Source organism: Jaculus jaculus, chromosome 7, assembly GCF_020740685.1.
Source record: "Jaculus jaculus isolate mJacJac1 chromosome 7, mJacJac1.mat.Y.cur, whole genome shotgun sequence".
Taxonomy (NCBI): Eukaryota; Metazoa; Chordata; class Mammalia; order Rodentia; family Dipodidae; genus Jaculus; species Jaculus jaculus.
In genome coordinates this window covers 37925768-37938186 of record NC_059108.1, presented here as the reverse complement: position 1 = coordinate 37938186, position 12419 = coordinate 37925768, and the positions used below count along the sequence as shown (strand labels likewise).

General features: G+C 38.7%; 1 protein-coding gene across 3 annotated transcripts in view; it reads right to left on the bottom strand.

Annotated features, from left to right (window-relative positions):
- Positions 1 to 12419, bottom strand: part of Sesn1 (sestrin 1) — a 116057-nt gene that overhangs the window by 9587 nt on the left and 94051 nt on the right. For all 3 annotated transcript variants that reach the window (XM_045154365.1, XM_004660617.2, XM_004660618.2), the window contains exons 2-5: positions 6921 to 6986; positions 5982 to 6182; positions 4914 to 5096; positions 2132 to 2374 (exon numbers count right to left, since the gene is read on the bottom strand). In XM_045154365.1, the coding sequence (XP_045010300.1) occupies positions 2132 to 2374; positions 4914 to 5096; positions 5982 to 6152 (597 nt within the window). In that variant the 5' untranslated portion in view covers positions 6153 to 6182; positions 6921 to 6986. The remainder of the gene's footprint in view (positions 1 to 2131; positions 2375 to 4913; positions 5097 to 5981; positions 6183 to 6920; positions 6987 to 12419) is intronic.

Below are 12419 nucleotides of genomic sequence, written 5' to 3'. Positions count from 1 at the left end.
GAATTACACTGAAGTAAAAGGGAAGGGAAGAAACAATGTTTCTTTTGTTCCTTAACTAATCTATGAAAGTTGTGATGGTTTGAAAAAATTACAGGTTACTATTGTTGTAATTATTTTGGGGAGTCTCACTATGTAGTTGAAGCTGGCCTTGTACTCAATATAAGAAGCCATGGCTGCCCTCAGACTTGCAGTTCACCTGGCTTAGCCTCCAGTGCTGGGCTGACAGGTGTGGGCAACCATGCCCAACAGTATCTCATTTTAATATTAAAATGCTAATACTCTACAGAAATTGTTTTTATTTACTTTTAACCATCCATACCTGAAAAGCTATGTCAGATACCTACTATGTGCCTGAAAAATAGGCTGTATAAGTGCCATTGGTATGCACTACATACCTTCTAAAAGAACCATATTAAAATGGGAATAAGAAGCAAATATATTAGAAAAATACAACCTCTATCTTTACTTTTTTTTTTTATTATTTATCTGAGAGTGACAGACACAGAGAGAAAGACAGGTACAGGGAGAGAGAGAGAGAATGGGCATGCCAGGGCTTCCAGCCTCTGCAAACGAACTCCAGACGCATGCGCCCCCTTGTGCATCTGGCTTAAGTGGGACCTGGAGAATTAGGCTTCACAGGCAAGCGCTTAACCGCTAAGCCATCTCTCCAGGCCCTCTATCTTTATTTTTATCTTTTTAAAAAAAAAGATTTTATTTTTATTTTTTTTTTTATTCAGTCAGAGAGAGAGAGAATAGGCACACCAGGGCTTCTAGCCACCGCAAATGAACTCCAGATACATGTACTACTATGTGCATCTGGCTTAAGTGGGACCTGGAGAATTGAACCTGCATCCTTAGACTTTGCAGGTGTGCACCTTAACTGCTAAGCCATCACTCCAGTCTTTATTTATTATCACTTAATAGAAAGATAACTAGAAATAATCTAATAATTTTACTTTAACCTTGAACTAAATCACTGGTAGGGAAGGACAAGAATCTGACTATTGACATCCTAAAAACTGCTACACAATCTCTCGGGGCCCCTCAGAAGCTCTAAGCTTTAGTAAAGAAGCAGTGGCCATATGCAGGCCTATGGCATAGTCTTGGGACTTGTCAGAACAGTACTGTGATCAATCCTAGAAAGCAGGCATTTCTCCCTATGTTAATTTCACTATAGCTAAATGCCATCTCTCACTTAAAACCTGATAAATACCAAGAACTGTAGTAGGCATTTTACTTTGGAGATAGTTAACCCCCACAATACCTTTGCTTTACACACAACATGAAAGAACTAAGCCTCAGAGATATCTAATGACTCGCCCAAAGCCATGTATGTAAATCCAAGGCAACTCAATGTGTCCAGGCCTTCCTCAGCGGAATTATGACTGAAAAAATGTGTGCAAAACATGTTCATGACTGTGATGCTACTTCTGTGATTTCTTTTTGGAAGCACAAAATAAACCCTTATTTCTTCACCACAATAAAGAATGCAAAGGAATTTTGACCCATTGTATGCAAGAATTAAAACTTCCTTATAAAAAATTTCAACTTTTTCTGATCTGTTTTAAAGAAAAACCAAAACAAAAAATATGAGACAAGAAAAAATAGAAGAAAATGCATTTTAACAAGTCCCTATCCATCCAAGATCACCAGAGTCTGTATCTGTGCAAAGTAAACATTAAAAAAAAAAGGAAAATTTTCTGGATCAAAGCTGACTAAATCTTCTAATAGTTGAACAGTAGGGAAGCCAGTCTGCTGCTTTTGCAGAAAAAGGAAGAAAGGATGTATTGGCACCAGGAAGACTTCTCTACCGGGCCACACTATTTTCAGTGTCCTTTTATCTCACAGTTGTAGACATTCAGTATTAGCTGTCCCTGAAGGGGGACATACTGTTGGCTCCTAGTCCTAAAACTGTGTAACATCCTAGAAGGTCTCATCATTTGGCATACCCCTCAGCACCTAGACTAGTGATGGATATTTGGAGGCAATGAATAAAATCATCCCTAGTGAACAGGGTCCTAACATTTGTATGGATTTAACAGGGTAGCTTTTCTAAGATGCCAAATGACATAATATAATAATTATTCTAACAAGTTTCATTACAATCCTGAAATAAATAATGAACACTTACCGAAATATTTCCTGCTGAGTTGATCTGCACCTCATCCACACTGTGATTACCATTGGTAATGTCACAGAGGCAGTAGTTACTAACAGAAGGCGGTCTGAAGGTGTGGCCACCATCACAATGAATTTCTGGACTAATTCCACAGCCAAATGTGAATGAGGCAAGAGAATGATAGTGTGTGAGTAGAACTACCGCATGTACCAATTCTGCAAGAGACCAGCTGTGTTCTTCAGCTTTTAAAAGCCCCTGGAAGGTGGGAGGCAGAGGAGGATAGCTTTTTTAATCCAGATGTGTTGGTAAAAGGATACAGTTGTTTAGTATTTATGTACTGAAAGAATTAGTCACTATACAAAATTTGGTTTAAGATCCATTCTCTCTCCCTCTCTTCTCTTTCTCTGGGTGCAAATAAATAAATACAACATTTTAAAAAATGTAATAAAATCAATTTTACTTTAAAAGTTGCTGTATTTCTGATGTTGGATAATGAATGAATTACTGTGCATTAGCACAAATGTAGTAAGTTTGCATGTAAAATGGAAGCTACAGTACAAAAGGTCTGTTTGGCTTATCAGACTCCTCAAGGAATTTTACAGGCCGTGGCTTGAACAGCCTGACTCTAAATATTCTTTTTTTTTTTTAATTTTTTTTAATTTATTTATTTGAGAGCAACAGACAGAGAGAAAGACAGATAGAGGGAGAGAGAGAGAGAATGGGCGTGCCAGGGCTTCCAGCCTCTGCAAACGAACTCCAGATACATGTGCCCCTTTGTGCATCTGGCTAACGTGGGACCTGGGGAACCGAGCCTCGAACCGGGATCCTTAGGCTTCACAGGCAAGCGCTTAACCGCTAAGCCATCTCTCCAGCCCTGACTCTGAATATTCTTAAGTCCTCAAATTGTACTTATGCTAAAAGCTATGCCTAAACTGTACAATTCTTCAGTCAGTTTTGTATCCCATCTTGCTTATGCTATCTATTTTATAACTTCAAGTTTTCCTTGATAAGCTAGTAGGAATTGTATTAATCATATTCAACTTTTATATCTTCTTGACAATATCTTATATTAGGTAAAGTGTCTAAAATGTTCTATAAAATAAAAGGACAAGACAAAAAAGGGTATTTTAAGAGCTTCTACTGTATGTTATACATTTTAAAAATATGTTATTTATGTATTTATTTACTTATTTGAGAGAGAGAGAAAGAGAGGTAAAGAGAAGAGGGAGGGAGAGGGAGAGAATGGGCATGCCAGGGCCTCTAGCCATTGCAAATGAACTCCAGATGCATGAACCACCTTGTATGTCTGGCTTACATGGGTATTGGGGAATCAAACCTGGGTCCATAGGCTTTGGAGGCAAACACCTTAGCCACTAAGCCATCTCTCTAGTCCCTGGTACACATTTTTAGAGAAAGTTAATCATTTACTGTAGAATCAGAAGGAACTGGTTTAAGATGGCATTTGAAAAATACAGTGAGTAACAAGATACCACTTGATACCAATTAGAGTATCTAAAATCTACAACACTGATATCAAGGCAAAGATGTAAGGCACCTGGATGCTTCTCCATTGCTGGTGGGAATGAACTTGGGAAGATAATTTCACATTTTCTTACAAAGCTAAATACTGGCTTACCATAAAACCTAATAGTCACATCTACTATTTATTCAAATGAGCTGAAAAGTTTTGTCTAATAAAAATCCTCATACCATAGCCAGGCATGGTGGTGCATACCTTTAATCCCAGTTCTCGGGAGGCAGAGGTAGGAGGATCACTGTGAGTTCGAGGCCACCCTAAGACTACAGACTGAATTCCAGGTCAGTCTGGGCTAGAGTTAGACCCTATCTTGAAAAAAAAAAATTCTACATACAAATTTAAGAGTTTTATTCTTAACTGACCAAAATTGGTAGTAATCAGGGTATTCCTTACACAGATGAATACATCCATACAATGGAGTACCATCTAGCAATACAAATAAATGGGCTATCAAATCATAAAAAGATGAGGAACAGCCAGGTATGGTGGCTCACATCTGTCATCTCAGCACCTGGCAGAAGGAGGCAGGAGGATCTAGAGTACACAGCCAGCCTGGGATATACAAGTTCTAGGTCAGCCCAGATGACATATCAAGACCCTGACTAAACAACAACAACAAAAACAGTTGACAAATGAATGGATAAAAGGAAAAACAAGAAAGAACCTTATCTGCATATGACTAAGTGAAATCAAGCTGAAAGGCTGTATACTCTCATTCTAGCTATATGACATCTGGAAGTAGCATGGAAAGTACAGAAATCGTCATAAGGATTATCAGTTTATAGAGGCTGAGGCGGAAGCACAGGACAGTGACAGTGACTACTCTTTTGTCACACAGTAACAGTGTTCTGACATACAGGCTTTTATAACACTAAGAGCAGACCCCTTTAAAAACTGTGCACTTTAGTTACCAGCAACTTGTTAGCATTTGCTTGTCCCTCACAGGAAATGTACTATAGACATTCTAGGTGGTAATAACAGGAAATTATTATTAATGTGTCCATGTATTTTTCTATGAGGATGGCTTTGAACTTCAGATCCATCTGTTTTTGCCCCCAAGTACTGGGATTATAGAAGTATACCACCACACCTGGTTCATGCAATCCTAGGGCCTGAAGGCAAGGCTTCGTGCCTGATGGACAAGAACTCTACCAGCTGAACTACATCCCCAGCACTCTGTTCAATTTTCCTATAAGGCAAAAATTATTCTAAAAAGTAAAATCTTTAAAAAATTAACTGATATTCTTCACTACATACCTCAATGTGTTCTTTGGTAATAAGCCAGGGTCTATGAGCTAGCACTTTGTTGAGTTCTCCTAAATTCTGTAGTTTTTGAGGAGCATTCTCTAAACCATTGAGCCACTTGGGGTCACCACCAACATGAAGAAAATCATTTACATGCAGGTTCACCAAGTAGGAACACTGATGTCTTGCTGCAGCCTTAAGACAAAACAAAAAGGTATTCTAACTGTAAATATTAAAACCTTCAACCACACGTTTTCTTTTCAACATGCAAAATAGGTTAAGTTTCGATTAGTATGCTTAAAGTTTTCCATGAATTAAGGAATAAGAGTTTTCATTAAGTAACTAAAAAATTCCCAAAATATACCACAGACAACACTTCACAAATATTCCAAGATAAAGTATTGCTAAAGGAAAATAGTAAGTTGAGAAATTTTAACCATGTATCAACTTTTAGGAAATTAGACTAAGAAGCTGTTCAATGAACTTGCCAACCACAAGACTGGAACACTGAATTTGATGTCTGACTTGCCAGTATGTCAATATGAGCTGCTTATAATAACAGTGATGCATGCCTATAACCCTAGTACTTGGAAAGGGGCTGGGGGCAAAAAGACCAAGAATTCAAGATTACATAGTGAGGTCATGACCAGCCTAAGCTGGATGAGATCCTGTCTTAAAAGATGAGCAAGAGACAAGAAAAGAAGAATATCTTGTGTTCTACTTTAGTCTCTAAGAAAGAATGGTTCTTAGCTCTTTGTAAATATAGTTGTTTTTTTCCCCAAGGTAGGGACTCTAGCCCAGGTTGACCTAGAATTCAGTGTGTAATCTCAGGTTAGCCTTGAGCTCACAGCGATCCTCCCAAGTACTGGGATTAAAGGCATGTGCCACTACACCTGACATAATATAGATTTTTGTATTTAATAATTGAAAGCACACTTGTTTAAAACAACAACAAAAAAACCTATTAAGAATCTGGTTACAAGTCAAAATATGTCTTTATTCTGTGTTTAAGCATTAACTAGCTCTTGAACAGATTGATTAAAACAGGCAGAAAGAATTTTTCATTGAATGTTTACAAACCATTATTCCAATGTAGTGCCGATAATGTAGGGGTAACGGCCCATCCATCTGCAGAAGATAGTGTTGAGTTTTTAAGAAGCTTTCTAAGTATTGTGGGTGGAAAACCATCACTAACGTAATGTTATCCAAACGGCCCAAAGCAGCAAAAGAATCTGCAAATAAAGCGTGCATCTGTGCGTCTTCACTCCCCACTTGGAGAATCTGTATGGAGGAGAGGAAAACCAGTTACACAAATTATAAATTGGTGTTAAGGAAAATATGCACGGGCAGCATTGTTCCATTTAACAGCAGGCTAAAGTTCCTTAAGAGAGGGGTTATAAATTTCACCTTGTAGCCACACAGAGGAGCAGTCACATGTTAGAGCTGAGGATAAACAACAAAGGCTGAGTGTTAAAAGACATCTATCTAGACTGGCTGCTTGCAGGCTTGGCCAGAATCCAAATAAAGAAGCAGATTTAGATCATCAAAGTTGCAGACCTTGCAAACAGACACTAAAGCCTTTCCTCGCAATGCTATTTTCATTCAGTTAAGGAGGAGCAAAATTAATAAACATATTTATGAAAATAAAGCATAGACACTTTTACATATTAAACTTACAATCTCCTGTTCATAAAATCTGTGGGGATGGGCAAGACTAAGTAACTCAGTTTATAAGCATGCCCAAGCAAGATCTAAGTACAAGCAGCTGGGTTAATCTTAGTAAAAAGCAGGTCTTGGCTTTACTTGATTAAATACAGGCGTTTTAAAAAGCATCACAAAATACTAGAAATTGATAGGACTTTAAGAGCTTCCTAACCCTATAAACCCAAAGCACAATTAACTATGATTAACTGTGGAAAGTGTGTTGTTGATCAATAACCATCCAGAAACCAAGAGGTGGGTCATGAAAACTTTCCTTAAAGGCATACAGTTCACCATGTACTTTCAACAACCACATACCTCCTTTTCTGGGATGAATCTGCTTGGTCCGTGTCCTAGTGGTCGAGGAATTCTAATTCCAAGTTCCTAGAAAAGAAAATTACATGACGTCAGGCCTTCGGCAGTAAACAACATGAACGGATGGTGAAGGAATGGGAGGGAAAAACAACCAGTTAAACAGAGGGAGGCTTGTAGTAATTTGTTTTCATGGCTATACATATAATACCAACTCCTCTGTTTGCATCACATAACTAACAGCAGCCTATAATATGACTGACCTAAGAAACAATAAAACCTGTTTCATTAAAACCAAAGTTTTACATGAAGTACTTGGCAAAAAGTCTAGAACAGAAAGTTCAGCACACAGCAGCCAACCCTGTGGGCTGTCAGTGAGACCAAATAAGACGGATGTGTTTGTACAACCAAAACTCAACCAAGACATCATCAGTCCCTGTGTATCTTGTCAGGACAGAAAAATATAATTATCTCCACACAGATGTCTTAAATAGGGGGGAGAAATATAATTTTATCACATTCATAGCAGTACCTCAAAGCAAGCACAGAAAAGTTATGGAAAATAAAAACTAGTTAGATTCACAAAAGAAAGTATTACAGTAGGATGTTTTCTCTGCACTTGAGTGAAACAGCTTTAATTTTTTAAAAAAATTGACAGAGAGAGAGAATATGAGAATGGGCATACCAAGGCCTTCAGCCACTGCAAAAGAACTCCAGACACATGCACCACATGTGCATCTAGCTTCAAGTGGGTCCTGGGGAATTGAACCTGGCTCCTTTGGCTTCACAAAGCCATCTCTCCAGCCAGAAAAATTAATGTTGACTGGGCATGGTGGTGCACACCTTTTATCCCACTTGGAAGGCAGAGATAGGAGGATTGCTATGAGTCTGAGGCCAGCCTGAGAACTACATAGTCAATTCCAGGTCAGTCTGGGATAGAACGAGACCCTACCTCAAAAAACAACAACAACAACAAAAAAAACTAATTTTGTTGCTAAGTCTATTTCACCTTGTGTTTTGTGTACACGACGGTATTAACCTTGCATGTCAACCTTGCTCATGTTCTATTCTGGAGAAACTCCAGCAACTCAGAAATTAATGGGTTTCTGCCTTTTGACACAGTTAATCTAGAATCACATCCCACATATTGACTCTACAGCATGTTAACAAAAACTGATATTCGGTTATGACACCCTCCCTAATTAATACAGTGTATACAAAGAAGACCATAATCATAAAACTTGGTCGGATCCCAGCACTTGGGAGGCAGAGGTAGGAGGATCGCCATGAGTTCGAGGCCACCCTGAGACTACATAGTGAGTTCCAGGTCAGCCTGGGCTAGAGTGAGAATGAGACCCTACCTCAAAAAAACCAAAAAACCAAAAAACCAAAAAAAAAAAAAAACCAAAAAACACAAAACAACAACAACAAAAACAGTTTTAGAGTATGTACAACTAGAGATTAATCCTACATACAGATATTTATTTATTCTCTCTTCCCACTGCATCCAAAGGTTCTTCATTATATAAATCAGATGGCTTCCTTTTAAAGAAAACTGGGAGGACACAGAGGCAGCTCAAGAAATTTTGTCCAACCCGGTGAAAACCTTCTGAGCAGAAGGGGGTTTTTAAAATGAGGCACGTAGGTGCTCAGGTGTAGTGTCCACCTAACATGAATATCCTAGGTCTGGTACCCAGCACCACATGAGCGAGACATGCTGACAGAGAACTGTAATCCCAGGACTTTGGAGGTAGAGGCAGCAGGATCAGAAGTTCAAGGTCATCCTCAGCTACTACAGAGGTTTGTGGCCAGCCTGGGCTACAAGAGACCTCTCAAAAACATATTAATGAGTAGTACATAAATGAAATTAGGCAGGAGAAATCAAGATCCAAATTCAAAGTAGGTTGTTTTAGCCAAGTGAATCCATAATGTATATAGAATAATATTCTAAGTGGGGGTAAGGAGGGTACTACCATGGGATATTTTTTATAATCATGGAAGTTGTTAAAAAAAAATTAAAGCTGGGCATGGTGGCACATGCCTTTAATTTCAGCACTTGGGAGGCAGAGGTAGGAGGATTGCCATGAGTTCGAGGCCACCCTGAGACTCCACAGTGAATTCCAGGTCAGCCTGGGCTAGAGCGAGACCGTACCTCAAAAAACCTAAAAAAAAAAAGAAAATTAAAAGAGTAATATTCTATCTTACTGTATATTAAGTCAAATCTTTTACTGAAGTTCAGTGGTTTCTTAGTGGTAGTTATTCCACACTTATACTGAAGGGTCTTCATTAAGAGGCACCTAGTCCATCAGCCTGGGTGGGCAGGTATATATCTCAATTTTTAATACTGTATGATACATTCCAAAAGAAAATATGTTCCTGTCATTTAATACATCTTGACAAAAATGCAGCCATTTAAGCAAAATGACTGCTAAATCCCTGATCCAACTGTACATATTTTAATCAAAATTTACTTGGGCCAAAAGTGTCTGCCTAATAAAGACCCACATTAGCCAAATGCACAAGGGGGCACATGTATCTGGAGTTCGTCTGCAGTGGCTGGAGGCCCTGGTGTGCCCATTCTTTCTCTCTATCTGCCTCTTTTTCTCTATAATAAATAAATAAAAATAAACAAACATTTTAAAAAACTGTCGGTCTAAAACCAACATGTATCCCCCTTTTGTTTCTTTACTCTTAGGAAATTACCTTGTCCATCTGGCTTTATGTGGATACTCAGGGAATCAAACCTGCATCCTCTGGCCTTGCCAGCAAGTGCCTTAACCCCTAAAACATCTCTCCAGCCCAATCTTAGAAAATTACCTATACCACATGTGGCTTAGGATTTCAAGGGTTTGTTATTCATTTTAAAACTAAGAGATACTATATTTAGGAATTTAGCATGTGAAAGGATGGCATATCAAAATGAGTTGTTTGAAAAATGACCTTGGAAAAATTGGATAGCCACTCAGGGAAAACAAAAAGTGAGGTTGGATCCGTACATCATACTTTACTGCATAATAAACCAGAGTTAAATGTGGAAAATGTGGGGGAAAAACAGTACAGAGTGGAATAGACTCAAGACCCAGAAGTCATAAAATTTAAGATTGACAAATCTGGTACATAAAAACAAAGACTTCACATGTGGAAATCAGACTCAGAATGAACAGAGAACTGGGAAAAAAATATCTGTGACTCATAAAACAATGTAGCAAGAAAAACTATTTACTTATTTGACAAAGAGAGAATGAGAATGAGAAAAAATATGTGCATGTCAGGGCCTCTTGCTGCTATAAATGTATTCTAGACACATGTACCACTTTGTGTATCCATCTTTATATGGGTACTGGGGAATTGAATAGGGCCAGCAGGCTTTGCAAGCAAGTGCCTTTAACCACACTGAACCATCTCCCCAGACCCACACAAAACCTTTTTAACATTTAAAGACTCCTACAAGTCAATCAAAACCTCAAAAATTTTATAGAAAATGACTATCGACAGTTCAGAGTAAAAGAAATACAAGTGGTTGACAGCATGTTGAACATGAGACCTTATTTATTTATTAATTTGAGAGGAGAGGGGTAATGGGCATACCAGGCCCTTTTGTCACTGCAAATGAACATCAGACACAAGCACCACTTTGTGCATCTAGCTTTATGTGAGAACTAGAAAAATGAACCGTGCCTGTAGGCTTTGCAAGAAAGTGACTTTAACCACTAAGCCATCTTCCCATCGCAAATCAAAAACCAGCCAGGTGTGGTGGCACATGCCTTTAATTCCAGCACTCAGGAGGCAGAGGTAGGAGGATTGCTGTGAATTCCAGGTCAGCCTTAGACTACATAGTAAATTCTAGGTCAGCCTGGACTAGAGCGAGACCCTACCACGAAAAAAGAAAGAAAAGAAAACATGTTAAAGACCCACTCTCCTGGCACACACACAACAATCCTACAAATTAACTACATAGGGATTCCATGTTTCTCTCAAACAAGATTGATAAAGATTAATAAGTTTGGTAACAGGCACAGTGGAGACAGGGTGGACCACCAGTCATGCATTGCTTACACACTGCTGATGAAGTTATTTTTTTTAATATTTTTTGTTCATTTTTATTTATTTATTTGAGAGCAACAGAGAGAAAGAGGCAGAGAGCGAGAGAGAGAATGGGCGCGCCAGGGCTTCCAGCCACTGCAAACGAATTCCAGATGTGTGCACCCCCTTGTGCATCTGCCTAACGTGGGTCCTGGGGAATCGAGTCTCGAACCGGGGTCCGTGTAGGCTTCACAGGCAAGTGCTTAACTGCTAAGCCATCTCTCCAGCCTGAGAGTTACTTTTAAAAGTATGTTGGAGAGCATAAAGAGTCTAAGGAGTATAAACCACTGCTGTCTCTAAGGGGGAGAGTTGGTAAGGTTGCCTACAGATACACTCACATCTGTGAGATGTCAAGTGGGGAAGGTCATCACTGCAACATTGTTTCTCACAGTGTAAGACTTGAGAACAACCTAAGTGTTGTTTCAAAAGCTCACTATGACCAACAGAACAGCATGTAGTCCTTACAAAGAACGGAGCAGTTCTATGATGGCTGACTTTAAAATATTTGAAAGATATACTGGCAAGAAGGAGAGAGGATGTAAAAGGCAAAACATGTACCCATTATGATATTACTTGTAAAGAGTACAAAGGAGCATCAGTAATTCTATTCCTAGAGCTTTATCCGATAAATAAATTAGTAGCATGTGGGTGGTATTTTTTTTAATGAGACCAAACTGATACCACATGGACTTCAAAACACATTGATTTATATTATTCTGGTTTTATTTCTATGCCAATCACATACTTTATAAGTTATTGTGAAACAATAATTTTATAATTCCTAAAAGGTGGCTAAAAATGATTCAGGAATGGATTTTTTTTTTCTTATAGGGTAGCAAGTCTCCTAATATTCCTAAGTAATTCTGGAGTTTATTTTAAAAAGTCTATCTCTTAAGTCAAACTTAGTGGCTATACTGATGATATCATCTCCCCTTTCCCTCTGCATCTTCAATGCCAATGAAATGTTCCCGATTCCTTTAGAATTTAAAGGGTGAAAAAATGCTTTAGAGTATATTAAGAAAATAATTAAGAAAAGCTGGGAAGACTGCCTAGTGGTTAAATGTGCTTACTTGCAAAGTCTGCTGGTCTGGGTTCATTTCCCAAGCTGCCCACACAAAAACTGGTGCAAGCATGTGGTGTTTGCAGTATCAATAGGCACTGACACATCCATCCATACACACACACGCACACATGCACAAATAAATAAAATATAGGAATAAAGAGGAAATAATCACACATATATATACAAAAGGAGGAAAAGTTAGCATTCTTCGGGATACATTAGAAACAAAATGTGTACCACCTATTAAGATTATGGGAGCCGGGCATGGTGGCGCATGCCTATAATCCCAGCACTCGGGAGGCAGAGGTAGGAGGATCGCCGAGAGTTCGAGGCCATCCTGAGACTACATAGTGAATTCC